At 43.7% G+C, this 20,187-nt stretch overlaps 1 protein-coding gene across 1 annotated transcript in view; it reads right to left on the reverse strand.

Annotated features, from left to right (window-relative positions):
* Glp2r (glucagon like peptide 2 receptor) overlaps positions 1 to 20,187 on the reverse strand; it is a 55,312-nt gene that overhangs the window by 24,909 nt on the left and 10,216 nt on the right. Inside the window, exons 4-9 of the mRNA NM_001281408.1 lie at positions 17,694 to 17,815; positions 8,256 to 8,362; positions 6,864 to 7,017; positions 4,304 to 4,463; positions 3,159 to 3,219; positions 2,267 to 2,336 (exon numbers count right to left, since the gene is read on the reverse strand). Of these exons, the coding sequence (NP_001268337.1) occupies positions 2,267 to 2,336; positions 3,159 to 3,219; positions 4,304 to 4,463; positions 6,864 to 7,017; positions 8,256 to 8,362; positions 17,694 to 17,815 (674 nt within the window). The remainder of the gene's footprint in view (positions 1 to 2,266; positions 2,337 to 3,158; positions 3,220 to 4,303; positions 4,464 to 6,863; positions 7,018 to 8,255; positions 8,363 to 17,693; positions 17,816 to 20,187) is intronic.

Below are 20,187 nucleotides of genomic sequence, written 5' to 3' on the forward strand. Positions count from 1 at the left end.
ATAGAGATCCGCCTGCCTCTGCCTCCCGAGTGCTGGGATTAAAGGCATGCGCCACCACCGCCCGGCCTGCCTGGCCTTTCTCTCATGTTTCCTACTGTGACTGGTCTGAGACAGTGTGGTGTTTCTAATGTGCATCCCATTTGAGAACCACATTTGTTGACAGTTTCATCTATTTTAATATATATCTAAACCCCAGGGATCCTATTGGGATACAGATTCTGATTCCATAGCTTGGGAGGAGGTGGGGTGACAAGAATCTGAATTGATAATAGACACATTAGATTTTGCTGCTAATGCTATTGGCCCAAAGACTATTCTTGGAAGAGCAATGGTTTTCCCAGCTGCCAATTAGACTCCCCAGCCCCCTGTGAGACCAATGAAACCTAAGTGTTTAAATGGGACTCAAGACACAAGAAATGTTAAAGACATCCAAGGGATTCCAAGAGCAATTTGTTTGGGAACTATCGATCAAGCTTCTAAAGATGACAGTGTGAACATCAGTGATTGTAAAAGGAGTTCTTAATTGGTCTAGATAATAAAAAGCTGGAGTCAGATACAGAGTGAAATGCTGAGAGATCAGAGAGAAGGAGCAAGCCACAGCACACCTTACTTCCTAAACGTCTCAGCAGAGAAGAGAGCAATTTCCTATTTCTTCCTGCGTATAACCTGTTTCTGCCCAGCCAACTCACTTCCTGTCTCTGTACAGACTTTCAGACCTCTATGGTTAGCTAGTGGCAAGCTCCATTCTCTGACCACCAGACAGGCTTTATTTGTGCAAGAAAGATATCACCACAAGTGGTCCTGCTGGACAGAGTGTAAGGGAGGATTGGTGACATCTCTGGTCAAAGAAGCTGGTGGGGAGGTGCAGGGGGCTAACAACAGAGGCCTGATTGGAGAAGTGAGGGCTCAGGGTCTTGTGAGTAAGACATGTGTGACTAACTTCCACTTGAACAGTCTCTCTCAGCCAAGTGTTCAAAGGCAGAAGGGAGCTAACCAACAGTAGAGATACATCAGGTGGCTCAACTGCCTGTAACTCCAGCTTTAGGGGATCTGATACCCTCTTCTAGCTCCAAGGGCACCTGCACTTACACACACACACACACACACACACACACACACACACTAAAAATAAACCTTTCCAAAACCTGCTATTTGATTTGCTAATTTCAGTTTCACTTTTAAAATTGCTATGTGAATTTCAGCTTGGTATCGGGAAGAATCTTCAACAATTTCTAAAATGGCCCTAAACATACTTCTGTCATTTTGAACTACATATTTATATAAAGTGACATTCTCAACATTAAGAATTATAAAAATGTCTAGCAACTATGAAAAACATTGAAAATGCAGTATCAAATACTGAGCCAAGATTTAATTCTTCATGTAAAAATAAATGAGCATATTGATTTCACTCGTTTGCCAACTTGCTTTTATAAAATGGTCAAATCATGCATATGCCAAGGAATTCTTTTAAAGCAGATTTCTTTTGAATTCACTGTCCATAGATGCTTGGGTTGTAGTCATATTTTATATGTAGATACACTTGGGATTCCAAAAGACTTGCTTTGGAGAAAAGAGATCACAAGTGGAAAAGTTTAAGAAGCACATTTTAAATGTATATGTTCCTCTAGGCCAGTCATCTCTTTCCCCTAAACGTTTTCTTCACCATGAGAAAACCACACCCATCCTCCTCCAGGTGTCTGGAGTAGTATCTATTCCATTAGCCATGACTGCTTTGTGTTAACACTGATTGCACATATTTCTCCTCTGGAAAAATCCTTTCTTTGGTTCCCTCCTCCCACTTGCTAACGGCATTAAAATCAAAGCTGAGCAATCCATGGATACATCTGTAACTTCAACAATGGACTGGCTGAGGCAGGAGGCTATCATGAGTTAGAGATCAATCTCTGCTATGTTGCAAGACCCTGTCTCAAACAAACAAAGACACACACTGATAGTTCCATAGTTTCTAGAGTCTCACAACACCACAGACAGTCCTTTCTCTGTCAAAGCCCTTCAGGGAAGGATCGAAGAGCTGACTTCAAGTCTCCATTTAGAGATCCAGAGAGATGAAGGCTTACAGCATCACCCTGAATGTAAATCCTGAACCAGAAGTTTCTACTTCCTCACCTGGGAGGAACTGCTCACATTTCATAGTCCCCTTCTTGTGGACCAGAGATTTGAGGAGTTAGGAGGTGAGGGTAGAGGGATGCTACACAAAGATACAGAGCTCGGAGACGAAAGAGATAGATGGGATAGTCCTTACTGTTACACAAAGCAGCATGGGTCCTCGGATGATCCACCAGATTTTCTTGTTTCCATTTGTTGCCCAGCACCTACAGACCAGGTAAGGAGTAGAAGAGACATGAGATGAGGATGCATGTCCAAGTTTCATGCCCTATGGAAAAAGGATGCTTGCCTGCCTTTGAGATTAACTGTCTACCAGCCCATCTCCTAAGATGAGGGATGAGGGCAAAAGACAACTATTGGCTTCCTACCATGAAATTGCTCTTCAGCATTAGGACCCTTCCACATTTTCCTCCATGTGCATACAAACAAAAACCCTGGGTTATAGACCCTTATTACTTTATCCAATGGTTTGTTTTCTTTATGTCACATGTCACATATTTAGAAATATATCCATATGTAAACATGAAGGCTGGATGATGGTCATTTGGAAGGAAAAATAAATCACACAATAGGCATTACTTGGGAACAGGCTTAAAACACTGAGATTCAATTCCTGTAAGTTAGGAGATTCAGAACTAGCTTGTGTTCTTGGAGTATTTTAGTCTTCACATTGTATTTCACCATATAGCTGTGCCACATTGTGCATAGTGACTCTTCCATCAATATGCATTCGAGTTGCTGTTTTCTCTCGTGTGAACAAAGCTATAGCAACTATTCCATGCTTCTGACTTTACATACCCAGCACCATAGATGGTCTAGACAGCATTCTTTTATAATTTACATGTGTAACTAATAGGCTGCTCCAAGATCTTTGACTACTTAGCTATACTCCTGTTATATTCTGGAAGGACAGCATAGGAGAAATTGGATAGACACGTCAAATTTGGAAAAGTGAACTTGTTTCTTATACGTGGGCATATCTGGGAATTGCTGGTCCGTGGAAGGCTGACACTGGGTGGATCACTTACCCTGTGTTCTCCAGGTGTGCACGGGCGAAACCCCAGGGAATAACAAACAGCATGGGGAAGGCTGTGTAGAAAATAGATAAGGTAGTTAAGAGTTGCTTGTCTAATACCTCCTGCTCCCCACCAGCCTGATGGGGCCCAGCACAACAGCTCCAAAAGGGTTAAAAACCAAGTATAGAATCAGGACTGAGAGAACTGGTGAGCCTTAGGGTAGCCCAAGACCAACCATGGCTCTACTGTCAGAGAAGCTGGGCCCTGGGGAGAAAGGGCTTGCTATCTATCACAAAGTAGTTTGGAGTAAATTCATGGGCTTCAGCCAAATTTTTCATCAGGAATATCATGGGTCCATTTACTCCCTCTGAGTTCCATAGCATCTAATTGACCAAGGGCTTATGGAAACTGAATTCCAGATCAGAATACCCTGCATATACTTTTAAGATAATAATGTTAATAATAATAATAATAATACCCTTTTGTTTTGCAAAAGACTTGATGTCACAGATTGAGGGGTTGTGTCATCCCCAAATTTCTGTGTTGAAGGCCTATCACCACTGTGGTGCTTTTTGGTAATGGGGAATATGAGGTAACTAGGTTTAGACAGTGTTCTGAGTTGGGGTCCTCACAATGGGATTAGTATCCTTATGAAAAGAGATTGGAGGTCTCATTTTCCCTCTTTCCACCATTCGACAGTTATGTGTACATTATGATGAGTGTCCTCACCAGAGTGCAAGCACACTGGACTCCTGGCCTCCAGAAAGAGGAGAAACCATTGTCTGTCATCCGAGCCACACAGATTATTTTGTTATGGCATTGTGAGCAGTCTAATACCGTTGGAAAGAGTAAGAAGGATGTCACCTGGTTGTGTCAAAGATCTTTCCATTTTTGTATGTGTGCATTGAACATACAGGACCTGTGCTTGTGCCTGTATGTATGTGTGTATGTACATGCGTGTATACGGGCATACACACACACACACACACACACACACACACACACACACACACACACACTTTCTTTAGAGACCTTTGTCACCCAGAAATTATCTGCTCCAGTTGTCATCCTCTAATTGGGATTCTAACTAAAGGCTCTGTCTGGCTCTTATGGTCTGATGGATCCCTGAGAGAGGAGATGGGAGTCATGTCACTCACCCCAACCCACCACCAGGTATCTGGGCCACAGCCGCCTTTCAGGAAGCACTGTGGGCTCCAGCAGAGCATGGAGGTAAAGTCCTTCCACCAGCAGCCACAAGTGATTGGCACCCACAAAGTAGTGCAGGAGGACCTGGACGGAGCGGCAGGAGGCAGACATCTGCAGGGACAGGGACAGAACCTGGGTGAGTCCTGGCATTCTCAGGCAGCACCTGGTGAGCATGAACTTCCCAAGCACACACATGCCCAGGCCTGTCCTCCCCTCTTTCCTGAGCTCTTGCTGACTACCTCGGAGAAGCTGGCAAGAAGACTTCAAGGAGCCTTGAAAGATTAATCTCTTTCTTGATATTCTATTTGGTTTGGTTTTGACACAGGGGTCTTATGTATCCCGGGGCCAGGCTTGAACTTGTTATGTAGTCAAGGATGACCTTGAACTTCTGGTCCTCCTGCCTTCTGCTTCCTAAATTCGGAGATTACAGTTACAGGCATGAGACACAACTCCTTGTTTTTGTGGTTCCTAGGGAACCTAGGACTTCACTTAAGCACATGCAGACTTAAAAAAAAAAAGCAAGGGCCTAGAGAAATGGCTCAGTGGTTAAGAGCATGTATCATTCTTACAGAGGACCTGGGTTTGGTTTCCAGCACCCACACTGTGACTCACAACGGTCTATGTAACTCCAGCCCCAATAGATCTGATACCCTTTTCTGTTTTTGTTGTTTTTTTCTTCATTTATATGGTGTACACACACATGCATACAAAATTAAATGAAGAAAGAAAAAAGGAAGGAAGGAGGGAGAGAGGGAAGGAGAGAGGGAGAGAGAGAGGGAGGAAGAGAGGGAGGGAAGGAGGCAGGGAGGGAGGGAGGGAGAGAGGGAGGGAGGGAGAACACAAAATCAGAGTTTACCATCAGCAGCAGCCCAAATGAAAGTGCGGAAGGATCTGTTCTCTAGCCTCAAGTCAACCAGAACAGGAACTGCAATAGCTGACTAAATCTTCTCATGACTGGAAATCATTGCATGGAGTTTTTAGGTCCAGTAACAAATGAGGTGTTTCTTGAACTTACTATTTAAAAGAATTCAGTGTGCCAAACTTTGTACTGTGCAACTAATAGCAAGCCTGGAATGGAACTTGTGCCCTTAATTGGAACTATCTAAAAAGAGAAGATTGATGATCAGATACAGTAAGTTCTTGTGAGAAAAGTTGGACAAACATAATAGCAGATTCACCAAAGAAATCCCATGGAAGGAAGTAATGAAGGTAGAAATGAATCCAAATGAGAATATAAACTAAAAGGGCTCAATATTGTCAAGAGTTTGTTCTTGGAAAAGTCCAAAAAAAATTGAGAAACTTCTAGCAGCAAGCATCAGGTGTGAAAGTAAAACAGCTAAGATATAAATAATCAATACTGAAAATGAAAACACAATTACAGACCCCACAGACTTGAAGAAAGGCTACAGAGAAGGTGGAAATATTTTGCTAAGAAATTTGAAAGATTACATGAAATGTACACAAACACTAGAAAAAATAGAAATTCTGAAAATGAGATTAATGATTAAGGGCTCAGAGAGTTGGCTCCACAGATAAAGCTGCTTGCCACTAATCCTGACTGCCTTGAGTTCAATCCCTGGGACCCACATGGTGGGAGAAAAGAACCAACTCCTTCTAACTCTTCTGCTCTGATTCCATGTGCACTCCTGTACACACAAATAAATAAACGTAACAAGAAAGATTCAGGGTCGATCCATAACTCAAGGCTTTTTAGAGGAGTGTGTATGCGTGTGTGCATTCATGTGTGTGTAAGGGCCGTGTGTGTGTGTGTGTGTGTGTGTGTGTGTGTGTGCGTGTGTGTAGGTGAGAGGCTGACACTAGCTCTCTTCTTTGATTGTGCTACACTTTATATATTAAGGCACAGTCTCACACTTGAACCTAGAGCTTGCTGCTCTGGCTAGCCTAGCCAGCCAGCCTGTTCCAGTTCTCATACTTGCACAGCAAGTGCTTTACCCACTAAGACATCTGTCCATCCCCCATAACTTAAAACCCACGAATACAGGGGCACGGTGGCACCCACCTGCAATCCCAGTACTCATGAGGCAGAAGCAAGAGGATCAGCCTGGGTTACACAGTGAGAGACTGTCTCAACAAAAGATTGATCTAGTCGCTTGCTTGCAGTTCAGAAGTCACCTCTGGTGAGACCATCAGCCTCTGCTTACCTGGCCCACCCTTGGGAGGCTGTTTTTTAAGTCATACACTACCTTTCTATCAGAGAGGCTTCAAGACCCTTTATCTCTGTCTCCACCGATCCACACCCACCACCACAAGCTCTGCCCCGTCAGGGGGGGAGGGGACTACCTCTGACAGACAGGACATCCATCCACTCTCATTGTCAGGGGGAGGGGACTACCTCTGACAGACAGGACATCCATCCACTCTCATTGTCGGGGGGAGGGGATTACCTCTGACAGACAGGACATCCATCCACTCTCATTGTCAGGGGGGAGGGGATTACCTCTGACAGACAGGACATCCATCCACTCTCATTGTCAGGGGGGAGGGGATTACCTCTGACAGATAGGACATCCATCCACTCTCATTATCAGGCCTCTTGGAGTAGGAGTTATATAAGATGATGTCTTTCACCAGGACGGCCAGTGCTCTCAGGATGAACGAAGCAAACAAGTTCATGTGGATGTAATTGCGTGTGCAGTGCAGTTTTCTACACAAAAGAACACCAGGAAAGAATGGCTGGAAGTTCAGGACTGACCACCTGTGTATCTGTCACTAGAGATGGAGGTACATAGTGCAGTCTGCTGGTCTAGACACCTTACCCTCCCCATCTGTAAAATGGGGCAATTAGCACCTTCCCAGATACCATGTTTGACATCACAGGCCATACATACAGGGACCTATGGCACCTTTGCCTCTGGCTGCCACTGGAGGAGTAGGCCCTCTTATGGCCCTGATTCTGTAAATGGCAGAAATCACTGGGCAGTGAGTGGTGGAGCTGAATTCACATATAGAAATGCTGAGGCTAGAATCTGGCTCGCCAAGGCTCAGCTGTCTCAGAGAATTAGAGTATTTGTCTCAGAGGCCAGGGAAAGATCGCATCCATTAACTCATATAAAATCATGTAAGAGGTGTCTGGAGAAAATGTCATCTTTAATCACTTCTGCCTGAGGTTTCCCCATAGGCCTCTGTGATTCAGACTGTCACGACTGTCTGTCCACCTCTGTGCTTTTGATGCAGCACCTACCCCATACTACTCCTAGTGTTACCTTGGCATCTTCCAAATGGAGGTAGACCTACAGGCCTCCTGCAGTAGTATTGAATGCCCATTCTGTCATGTTATACTCACCAGTGCCTCTGACTGAATAACCTCCTTGGAGGGCTTACTGGTGGATTCATAATTGTCTCACTTGGAAGACACCTAAAGTATAGTTTAGTAAAATGCACTGGGACCTTGGGTTTTGAAACTATGCAATTGGTGGGTTGTGGACCTGGCTCTCTCACCCAACAGCTATGTGGACTTAGGCAATTCATTGATTTCAACTGGCAGCTGGCTGGGGTCCACAGGCCTCATTCAAACCCAAGTTCAACCATGACTTTCTAGGGGGAAGGGGAGTCTTGTGTGCAAATAATGGTTCTGGTGGAACTGTGGTTTGCCTGGGCTGTAGTGGTAAAGGACGTGATCAGGAACTTAGGCAAAGAGTCAGGAGTCGCACTTCAAGTTCTATGTGTGTACCCAAATGCCTCTCCCACGAGCAGGGCCTCAATACCCCTCACTGAAACATTCCGTCCTCTCATTTAAAAAAGGAATGGATGCATTCAGGAATCTCAAGCTTCCAGCTCTGAAGATCCCTGACATCATCCAGCAGAGTCTCCTATTGCCTCCCAGTGATGGCCACTGAGCACAGCACAGGACTGGATCTGATCACATGTTGTGGTTCTACTCACCGAAGAAACAAGAGGAGTGTAAGAGCCAGGAAGAGGGAGATGAGAGAGAGGGAGTAGCCCACGGTGTACATCAGCTGCAAAGTGGACAGCAGGCCATAGTGATCCACCTGGACACAGGAAGAGCAGACATGACCATTAGGACGCAATCCACAACCCCACCTTCACCCAGCCCCATGCCCAGAGCCACCCAGGTAGCCATGAGGGCCAGGTATAAACTGAAATATGCTCTGAGTTCCAAGCCTGCCTGTAGACCTTTCCTTCTCAACTTTGTTGATACCCAAACAAGTAGCCCGAACTGCCTATGGCACACATCAGAGGCCACAAAGCCCCCGTGACTAAGAGCCCACCTAAGTGTCACCCCGCGGCTGGAGTCACAAGCCACCACTCACTCACCAGGAATCACTGTAACAGAAGGAACTGAATCCTGGACAAAGAATGCCATGGTCACTTGAGGTGAAGACCTTTTGTGGTGTGTTACTATGAGAGATTATGTTAGTTTTTAGATGTTAAATCAAGGGTTTAATTGCACTTTGTCATGATATTCTTTCTTCCAGCATACGGCTTAATTTAATTTGCTCAAATTTTGTCTATGTCCTTAAAGAATGGTTTGCCTTCATCAGATCTGGAGATAATTTATGTGACAGCTGTCTCACAGACTGATTTAACAAGTGCTTCTCCTTCAACATTCTGGGAAGTTTTGTAGAATTTGTAGTATTCTTTCTCTTTTTCTTTGAAATTTAATCAGCTCTTGTTTCGTGAGCTTTGAGAACTTGTTAACAGGCTGTTAATATTGTTGCTGGTGTTGTTGTTAATGTATTATTTTCCTGATGAAGTTACCTCTTCACTACTTTGTTTGTTTGCTTGTTTGTTTAGAGGCAGGGTCTCACTAAGTAGACCAGGTTGACTTTGAACTCACAGAGACCCACTTGCCTATATCTTCCGAGTGTTGAGATGTGTGCCCCCACACCAGTTGAAATGTTTCTCTATACCGTGGTGGTATTCATTGCTCTGAAATCTACTTTGTCTGATATCAATATAACAATCCCCCTTCCTTCTAATTAGTATTTGTTTTAAGTTGTGATGTCTTGAATGAGAATGATCCTCATAGGCTCACATGATTGAGTGCTTGGACCAGTTAGTAGAACTATTTGAGAAGGATTAAGGAGTGTGATCTTTTTGGAAGGGGGCTATAAGGTTTTAAAAGACTCAAGACATCCCCAGCCTCTTTCTCTCTCTACCAACATTTGGATGAGGATGTGAGCTCTCAGATGTTCCTGCCACCATGTCTTTGCTACACCATCATAGCCTCTTACCCTCTGAAACTGTAAGTTCCAAACTAAATGTTATCTCTTGTAAGTTGCCTTGGTCATAGTGTTTTATGACAGCAATAACAAAGTAACTAAGACATCAATATGTTTTTTATCTTTAAATTTTTTAAGATTTGTATTTGAATTGATTGTCTCAGAGATGGCATCTTGAAGGCTTTTACATTTTCTTAACACAAACTGAAATCTCCATGTTTCAATGTTTAGATTATATTTATATTTAATGCTATTATTTATCTGGTCTTTTTCTTTGTCTCATGTTTTCTTTATCCTCTTTTCTTCTTTTTCTGTCTTACTTCAAACTGACTGTACCTTTGTTCTTTTTCTGTGATTTAGTATGCCTTCTTTCAATTTTCAGTAGCAGCTTTGAGATTTATAGTAAACACTTTTAAATTATTGTAGTATACCATGAAGTAATATTTTATGATTTGATGAATAATTTAAAAACTTTGCCATTGTATACTGTCACATCCTCCATCCTGGCCATTTTACTATTAAGCCATCCATCCATAGGCTCCCATAAGCTCCTGATATATCATTATTACTTTTGCTTTAACTAGTAACCTATCTTTTGAAATATGATATGAAATTTTCTCTTGTTTAAGCTGTTTCTAATGATCTTTATTCCTTTGTATGTATCAAAATATCCACACGATATCTTTGGTAATCTACATGCAAGACTTTTGTGCTTCAAAAATAACCCCAATTACATTTTTATCCAGAATTATTTTCTGTGGACCTGTGAAGCCTCCAGCTGCCCTTGACTTCTCTTCTAAGATTGGTTTCTTACAAGAAGTCTTTGGGACTGGAGAGATGGCTCGGTTAAGAAAGCCTCTGAGTTCAATTCCCAGCACCCACATCAAGCAACTCAGAACCACCTGTAACTCCAGCTCCGGACACGGGAGACCTGATGCCTCTAGCCTCTATGGGCACCTGCACTCATGTGCACCCAGACACACAAATATACACATAGTTTTTTTAAGTCTTCCCTAAATGTCTGTCTGCTTATTGACAGCTCTTATCATCGCAGCACTTGGGACTATTTCACAAAACGGGACATCAATTGTATCACTACTATTATCACTACTATTACTATTTTTATTTTATTCGGTGCATTGTGTATATGTGTGTACATGTTCATGTGTATATGTTATATGCACTAAAGCGCACTCTCCAGCACCTGTGGAGGCCTGATGCTGATGGTAAATGTCTTCCTCAAACACTCTGATTTGCTTTCTGAAGCAAAGTTGATCTAGGGTAGACTGGCTGACCAATAAGTAAAAAAAGAAATACCCTGTCTTTGCTACCTCAGTACTGGACTTATAGGTGTATAACCTCAAACTCTTTTTAAGATAGGGTCTCACTCTGTTGCCCTGGCTGGCCTGAGAACTCACTATATAGGCCACATGGGCCTTGAGATCACCTGCCTCTGCGTCCTGAATGATGAGGTTAAAGGCGTGCACCACCATGCCTGGCTCAAACCTTTTCCTTTATGTGCTGCTGGGAATCTGAACTTGGGTCCTCATGCGAGCACTTTACCTACTAAGCCATCTCATCAGCCCTCAGTCATGTTGCTCATTAATGCTTCGTTCACATTCACCTGCTTTTCCATATGTGTTTCTCCAAAGAGCACTGTCATTTCTCATCACTGAAGACACTGGCAGCACATGGAGACTTTACTGGACTATCTTAGCATCACTCATGTTACTGGAGATATTAAACTGGCAATTCTATCAAAAGACAGAATTACTTATCCCTGGATTATTTCTAATAACATATGTGTGAGTTTGATACTTGCAGGAACTCATTAGGCAACCACTTGTTTTTGGTTGTCTCTAAAACACAGGTCCTGAGATGAGGATCAGAATGCAATCAGTTTGCTGGGAAAGCAAAAACCATCCACTGCAGAAAGGTGGAATCAGACAGAACACACGGAGGGTGCAGCATTGAGCCAGTTGCTCCAATGGGACAGCTCCCTGTGGTTATTCTGGAGGTCCCAGAGTAGTGTATCAAGACCAGAGAGGCAGGTTATTGTGTAGTCATTCACTAAGGGCCACCCCCAGAGGGCATGGGGTTCCTGGTGATTCTGCCCTGCATTTTAACAGAGACCCAAAAACAAGGAGGTGGTGAGAAGTCAAGTTTTTCATGCTAAACTTGAATGGGCAGAGCACCAATAGCATATGCTACAGAGTGCCATGTAGGTCACTACCACATTCTGGCTACTTCCTGAAGGGAAGTTGGTCTTCAGCTCACACTTAGTACCAAAAGGCGACTCTTCAGCCATTTGCATACTTATAAAATGCCACTTGTAATGTGCATTCAACATGCACTACTAAAGGAAGATTGAAATGCCCTCACTCCTGTGGCGGAAGCTTTGACAATAGCTGACAACATAGTATACATATACCTTTAAGCCAGTGGTCTCATTTCTAAGAAGCTTAAAGAAGATCCTGCCACAAATCTGAACATGGAATTACAAGGTTATTTACAGTGACCTTTGGTAATAAAAGATTGGAAATAGCCTCAAAGCTCTAAGTTAGTGATAAACAAAGTGTAGTAGACACATGTAGTTATAATATATAATCTAATGTACAACTATGTTTTACTATAATATATACATATATTTCTAGGAACTGGTATAGAATTATTTGTTGGACATGTTATTAAGGTAAAAATACTGCCTCCCATGAAAGAAAAATGAGAAGTAATAGTTACATGTTTGCTTAGTTTTATAAAAAGAAACATAAACCATAATCCAATTAACAAAAGAATTGGGCATGATAGAACTTGAGAGACTGGGGGTCACCATGATTTTGAGGCTAGTCTAGGCTATATAACTAGACTTGCAATGGAAAGGGAGGGAGGGAGGGAGGGAGGGATGGAGGGAGGGAGGACAGACCAGAAAATAGAAATGACTGTCAATAGGAGTCAGTGGAAGAGTGTAAAGGAAACAGTGGTGAAAATGAAGTAACTTTTTATACAATTTTGGCTTTCCAATCCTGTTAATACGTTGTCTATTAAAAGACAAAATCAAAGGGGAAAGAGTGGAAAAAACAAACACTAATAAAAATAATCAAACAAAACTGTACATCCAGCTAATCAGATGACCACATAGAGAAGATGTTTGGTAGAAACACAGTTCTCTCTGCTTAGGGGAAGAAAAGATCTACGAAGAAACTTTAAGGTTTGCCAATTAGGTTTGTAGTGTCAATAGCAATATACTACTTTCGTTTTGAAACTAATATAGGAAAATGGATAAATATGATATCATAAGAAGTAAGATTTCACTGAAGAAGTAAAGAAACATACATATAAAGTAAAAGAATGCAAACAAAATTTCTGAATGTTAACTATAAATCACAGTTCTTAATAGAACTCTTGATTGTATGTGTTCATCTGTGCATGTGTGCGTGCACATGTGCACACACTCATGTTAAGAAAGAACTCATTTTTAAAAATCAACGTGACTGAGAGGTGGCTCTGTGGGTAAAAATACTTGCCTTGCAAATATGATGTGAGGACCTGGGTTCAAATCCCAGAACCCACACAAATGCTGGAGGAGTCATGCAAGTGTTGTTAATCCCAGAGCCCTGCAGGGAGCTGGGAGGAGACAGGAGAACCCCTACATGAGTGTGAAGGTCAGAAGACAATGTTGGGTGCTGCCTTTCACCTAGTTTGAGACAGGGTCTTTGTTTCCCTGATGCATACTCCAGGCTGTCACGGTAGCTTTTACTGATGCTGTCTGTTAATTTTACGTGGTTGGAATCAAACATACCCATGTAAAATAAGTCCCTTAATATGAGGAGGTATCTGATGAATAGTGAGGGGTGAAATCTCACAGTGTCTGAGAGGCATTTTCCAGCATTTCAGAAAAAAAAGTGAGAGCAGTTATGACCAAATGTGAATACTCCAGAATCTAGGTGACAGATATTTTATTATTCTTTTAACAATTGTATATGTCTGGATTTTTTTCAAGGTAAAATACCAGGAGGCATTACAATCAGCTTTTCAAGTGTTAAATTATATTAATAATTTAAATGTACCACTTCAATGAAACATTCTTGTGTCAGAGTTTTGTTGTTGTGACAATATCTATAATAAACACTTGGAAGGAGGAATGGCTTACCTTGACTCTGACTCTTGGTAGGGAGGATATGGGGGGGGTAGCTGGAATGCTGAGTAAACAAATCCTACACTGACTAGCTCTCTCCTTTTCCCCTTCATCCCCACTTTTATCTCACGTGGACTCCTAATCTATAGGATGGCAGAGCCCGAGCTAAGGGTGTGTCATCCTTCTTTTGTTAGTCCGTTCAGACATCTTCATGTACATCATGGAGGTAGGCTTGACTAGCCTCCTAGGAGAACTTGATCCAGTTTGAGTGACAACTAGGCTTAACTATTATAAGTATATATCACAATTACACCCTAGGGCAAGTAAGATGGCTCTGCAGGTAAAGGCTCTTGCCTCCCAGTCTGATTCCAGGGACTCACACAGGGGAAGAGGAGAACTGACTTCCACAAGTTGTCCCCTGATCTCCTATGGTGTATAACACACACACACACACACACACACACACACAAATATAAAACTACTTTAAATTATGCCCTATACAATAACAAATTCCATATTTAAAATAGAAAGCACTCTATATAAGCATAAAGAAAACAGTCTGAAGTAAGATGAAATAATAACGTCCATACTACTAAATAGAAATCCATACACGGAGAACTCTGAACACAGTGCTCATGCTTATGCATGGATACCACAGACACAAGAGCCAAGGAATTCACTTAACATACATAAGAATTCCCAGCGTGTTATTAGCTGAACATAACAGTTTGCCTGCCAAAACTCTGAAGGGCAAAGATTTACTAACACTGCCCTTTTTTGGGAATAATTTCAACCCACTCTATGAAACACAGGTAAACATGGCCAGAAGCTTTTTGTTTTGAAGTATTTGAATTCTTGGAAATATAACTTGCCTAAGGAAGGAAGCATTACCCTTATCCCCACCCCCTCCCTCTGCAGGGGAATATTAGTTTTGAGATGGGGCCTCACTGTGTAGTCTGGTGAGAGTAGCTTCAGAACTCAACGCCATCCTGCTTAAGCCTTCCAGGGGCTGCAGTCACAGGCATACACCCCTACTGTGCTCACTTTTTGAGAGAGAAATCGTGTCTCTCTATTCATGACTTGGGGATGCTGCCAAGCAAACCAAAGTGGGGTTTCCATCTGCCAGTGACTCTGACTGCATACAAGAACCACCTGGGGAAATCCAGCATCAGTATGGAGATCTAAACCCCACAATGGACCCACTGACTCAGAATCCATGAAGTCTTTCATGCAGCATACATTGTCTACTATACATGAAGCCTATTTTGCTTGGCTTTGGGAGTGATATCTAGTATGATGGTGACATCAGTTTACAAGACAAAGAAAGAAGATAAGAAATAGACATTAGAGGCTTCATTCAAAGTTGCAATTAGCATAACTTCAGCATTATGGCATAAGCCAGGTAGTCTTGAGATAAACCTCATGTGTCACTTTAATCCCTTTAAGTGATGGAGCCTGTCATACAGGAAAACTGTATAGGGAACACAGAGTTTTACCAACTCAAAACAGGAAACAAGGCTCCTGGGTCACCTCCCCTCTTCCTGTCTGCAGCTGGTCAGTCCTACCACTCTCCAATTAGCACAGAGATCCTATCAATGCCTGTTCTAAGATATGGCCCTCTGTACTTCAGTCTACAAAACCATAAATCTTCCCAGCAGTAAGGCAGACTTTGCCTTATCGCCGCTCAACGTCCCCAGACCCATGTGTGTCTTCTTCCTCTCTATGCGGAAACACTCCAAGCCAACTTAAGAGGTGACTTTTAAGAAAGGAGACATTGAGGCAGACCGTGATTGTCAGGGGCTGCCAGCCACAAGGGAGCAGGGGAAGGCATTCCAGACAGTGAGCAGCAAGCTGAGGGGCAATGCTGCCATAGTGACTGCTCTTAGGATTTCCCATATCTCCCCACAAGTGGAAGTCCACCCGCCCTTCGATCCTGAGTGTGTGCTTTTCCTTCTGCCAAGAACATTCTTGCTCTCCTCCTTCCCATGGCCAGTTCTTACTCACTCTCAGCCTCAGCTTGGGCAGCCTTGCTTGCCCTGAGACTGCATCAGTGCCTCTTTGCTGGGGCTCTGAGCATCCTATACTTTTGCCCCAGCAGTTAATCAACCTGCCTTTATGCCCCAGAAGACTCCAAGTGCCTTAAAACCAGTATCTGTGTCTGGCCAGTTATTTGTGTCTGCTACAAAAATCCTGGCATGGAGTAGGTGCTTCCTTGCTGTGTATGGAACGACTGAAATGGGAAAAAAAGACATGCCCTACACACTGATCTAATTTCCCAGCATCTCCTCCACTCTCCCACGTTTCCCCTTTACACTTGACCTTGAACACTAGTGAGCAGATTTGGACAAACAGGTGACTTTAGGAAGAGATTGGGAGCCCATTGAGAAAGTAAAGAAGGTATGCTCAGAAGGGGGTTACAGAATCCAGTCCCAGAAGTGTTAGCATTGAGGACAGAGACACAGCTCCACACTGTGACTCTCACTAGCTTAAGGAGTTCACCCAAAGCTGCTAAGGACCTCAACTAGCCCCAAACCAGGATTCGGGGCTTTGATGATGAGAGGAACTCCAGGACTAGCCAATACAGCGAGGTGGCATTTCAGGTTTAATTGTAGATATTTTCATACAGGCTTAAGCACAAGAGTTAACACAGAGAGGTGTTCCAGGAAGACACACCCGAGAGTAAGCACCAGCTTTGGTGATTCTCAAGCTACATCTCAAAAGGTTGTAGGGAATCCTTATATCCTCCCCCATCTTTTGATCAGTGAGATACATCAGATGGCCCCAGAGACATCTTTCCTGAAATTATAATCTGATCAAAAAAATCAAAGGCTACTAGGGTTATGGAGAGTTTAGTGCTGTTCTTTCCCTATATGTGAGGTTTCTGAAAGATTTTTAGAAAATTGCAGGATTCTGGCTAGCAACGAAGAAGGACTGTCAGTTTTGCTGAAATTATTCTTCCCACTGCTGGCAAAGGCTTCCACCAAATTCCAGAGAGAGGGGCTTCTTTTCCCACTTATCGTGTCCCCAAGATTGCCCCTGCCTCCCTTTCCTGCCTCAGAAGACAAATGGGTGGAATTGAGCATTGCCGCACACACCTATAATCACAGCACTCAGGAGGCACAGGCAGCAAGACCACTAGTTTGGAGCCAACTAGGCTTCCAAGTGAGACCCTGTCAAGGAGACAAGATAGGAGAGGACAGGGAGAAGGGGACAGAGAAAATGTTCGCTTGCTCTGCATTTGCTGAGCTGCAGGCATGACTAGCCTGAGCGGTTCATTCTCTAGATCCTGGATCCTGGTGATAGAGCATAACTCCTACTTAGAGCTTGCTAACTATGCGCTGGGACTTCCCTATGAAATTTATGTCCCTTGGCCGCCCAAAACCTCACAATGATCCTATGTAGCAAATACGATTCCCTTGGGATGACAAAGGCTGCAGAGGCACCAAGAGTTTCACAGGCAGTAAAGGAAGAACACACGCCCAAGTCTAGCCCTGGAACCTTACACTGCGCTGCCTCCTTCTAGGCACACAAGTCCCCAGCTGCCGCTGGATGTGGGCTTTGGAGACAGGGCTAGACAAGGAATAAGCAAGCGAGAGACTATCAGAGAGAGGCAGGTGCAATAGGGGACTTCAGTGAGGAGTGTCGTAGAAGTGGCCACTACACCACTCTGAATGGAGCCATGGACTGTCTCTCCTGATAGGAGACAACTGAAACCTGGATGCTGGGTTGTAGGGAAGCTGTTCCAGACACCAGACACAGCAGGTGCCAAGGCTGGGTCACGTCTGGAAGAGTCCCCTTTAGATTTCATGTTTCATCTCACAGAGGAGCAAATTCTGTGACTGCCATGTGAGTCGCTGATTGGGTGATTGCAGACCTTCCCTAGTGGAATCTGGAGCAGATGAGCTGTTGGAAGGTCCCATGTGTGTACCCCAAAGCTGTCCATCCCCTGGGGTGCCTCAACTTCTGGTCCTCGGTGCTTTATCAGCAAACCGGTAAACTCACGTTTTGTTTGAAGCTGTGGTTCTCTGAGCATTCTGAGTCATCCTGCCAAATAGCTGTGGCGTTCGCTCGCGTCTGCCAAGTCCCCTGAGCCAAGCAGTGTCTGTAGGCCCTTCCTGGGCTCTCTGAAAGTAAACAAGGCTCTAGAGGAAAGGTCAAAACACACAGCCCTTTCCCTGAGCATGCAGGAAGGTCTTCACCCTTGGCTGAAAAGCTGTGGAAAATCCCAGGGAAAAGGGATTTTCAGTTCTCCATTTGGGGACACATTAGCATCCCTACTGTTTATTTGGGATGGGAAGAAAAACACGAAAGCATCTAGATTTTGTAACTAACCATGATCCTCTAATGTCCGTGGTGTTTACTCATGTATCCGGTTAGAAGACCCTGTGACTCAGAGATAGTATAACCTTGTAAGGTACAGTCTACTGGGAGACACTGACCTGCGCATGCTCAATGAGGCGCATCTCTCCCTAATGTCCGAGAGGTGGCGCAATGAAAAAGAGAAAGCCATAAACACAAAGCAGGCAGACTCAGGGTTAATACTTGATAAGCCGACTTCTGAGTGATGCCCTGGATCCAGCTTTACATTCTCTGAGTTTTATCAATGTCATCACCAGGAATTGGGTACAATGCTGTTACCCATTCTCTGTGATGTGAAAGAAGATTAAGTGTGTGTGTGTGTGTGTGTGTAAATCTGTCATAATGTATGGTTCAGACCCTGTACTTCCTGCACTAACAGTAGCTACTGGCCGAATTTAGTTGATCAGTACCCATCCTAGCCAGGAAGCACTTCCTCCCTCCCAACTGACATCTCAGACAACACGCTCCAACCAAGCTCTTCTCCTTCTCCAAATCTACCCCACCCATAAATTTCCCCAACCCCAGTGGATGACATCTCCTAGCCCTGAACCTTAGTCTCTGCTCTCTTTCTGCCTCCAGCCTCATCTGTTCCATTATTGAGTCATATTCACTTTCACATAGATTCCAAATCTGACCCTATTTTCCACATCCCCTTTTCTTCCTAATTAGAACCCTGTTTCTTCCCTAGCTTATTGCTAACTCTGCTGATGGGATTGCCCTGAGCAATAGATAGCCCAGTTGCTGTGTTTCTGTTCAAAACCTGCCAGGGGCTTCCTAAGGATAAGTGAGAGTCCTTCTGTGGCTGTCCACAAAAGCTTGTAGGAACTGGTCTCCAAACCTCTCTACCCTTGGTTCATATTGTTTCCCTCCTCCTTAGTTCTATCTGCGTTTATCCTGTCCCCTTCTTAGAGGCATGCTTCTCTCCAACAGCATGTCATTGCTTGTGTTCTCTCTCCAGAACACAACCCCCTTTGGACTCAAACTCTTAAGTCTTCACCTGCCATTGACTCGTCCTTCAGCTACCCATCACCCCGCACCCCAATCCTCCCATTCCACCTCCAGCTCATTCGTGTCTACAGTATATCACGTCTATACTTACAGCGGATGCCCGTGATCATCGTCTGCCCTTCTTACTGCAATGTGAACTCTAGCAGACAGATTTTATTCTGGTTTGGTCACTAATATATCCAGAACATTTAAAAGTGGTACTTACTGGATATTGGTTAAATGAGAAAATTGCAATGATGCCCCCATGGAGCTATTGCTGCCCATGCCAGTCATAATGCTCTGCTGATGGCACAGTTCAAATTGAGCTGGGAGTGTGCACATCAAAATATCCACAAACTGTTACAAATGCTAAGACAGAGACTGTGCACGTACAAGACAGGCCTCAGGACAACTGGGATCCACTAACCTCAAGGGGGAAGCTGGAGGAAGTTTCTAGAAGGGTGGGAGGTTCAAAGTGAGAATTAAAGTTGGACTTACAGGCAGAGCTTTAAGGAGGTACCCTGAAGAGAAGAGAGAACACTGGCATAGGCTAGGGACAGTACAGCCATAATGGGATGCAGACAATGCAGCCATCATAGGATGGAGACATACAGCTGTAATAGGGTGACTACAGTGCAGTTATCATAGTATGAGGACCATGTAGCTGTGATCTCATGATGAAAGAATGGGTTTTAATCCTGGTGGAAGGAAAGAGATGCTAATGCCCCTCCTTTGAGCTATGAGGCTAACACATCTTTTCAATTGCAAAAAATGGTGTGTTTAACAGGCATATAGAAACCCAGGCTTGAAACTGCCTCCAAAGGAAGATGCAAAAGACCCTGCATCTCACAAAGGAACAGGCCAAGAGACAAAGAACATTGCCAAAGCTCGTTGGTGGTGCATGCCTTTAGTCCTTGCACTCGGGAGGCAAAGGCAGGCAGATCTCTGTGAGTTCCAGACCAGCCTGGTCTACCCAGCGAGTTCCAGGACAGGCTCCAAAAACAATACAGAGAAACCCTGTCTCAAAAAACTAAAAAAAAAAAAAGAAAAAGAAAAAGAAAAATTGCCAGAGCTGGAAAAGATAGGGATCTTATATCCACCATCTCATAAGACTCTGAGACTTTTCAAAAATAGGGAGTTTCAAGGCATA

The sequence above is a fragment of the Mesocricetus auratus genome, unplaced genomic scaffold (assembly GCF_017639785.1).
Source record: "Mesocricetus auratus isolate SY011 unplaced genomic scaffold, BCM_Maur_2.0 Super-Scaffold_100007, whole genome shotgun sequence".
Lineage (NCBI taxonomy): Eukaryota > Metazoa > Chordata > Mammalia > Rodentia > Cricetidae > Mesocricetus > Mesocricetus auratus.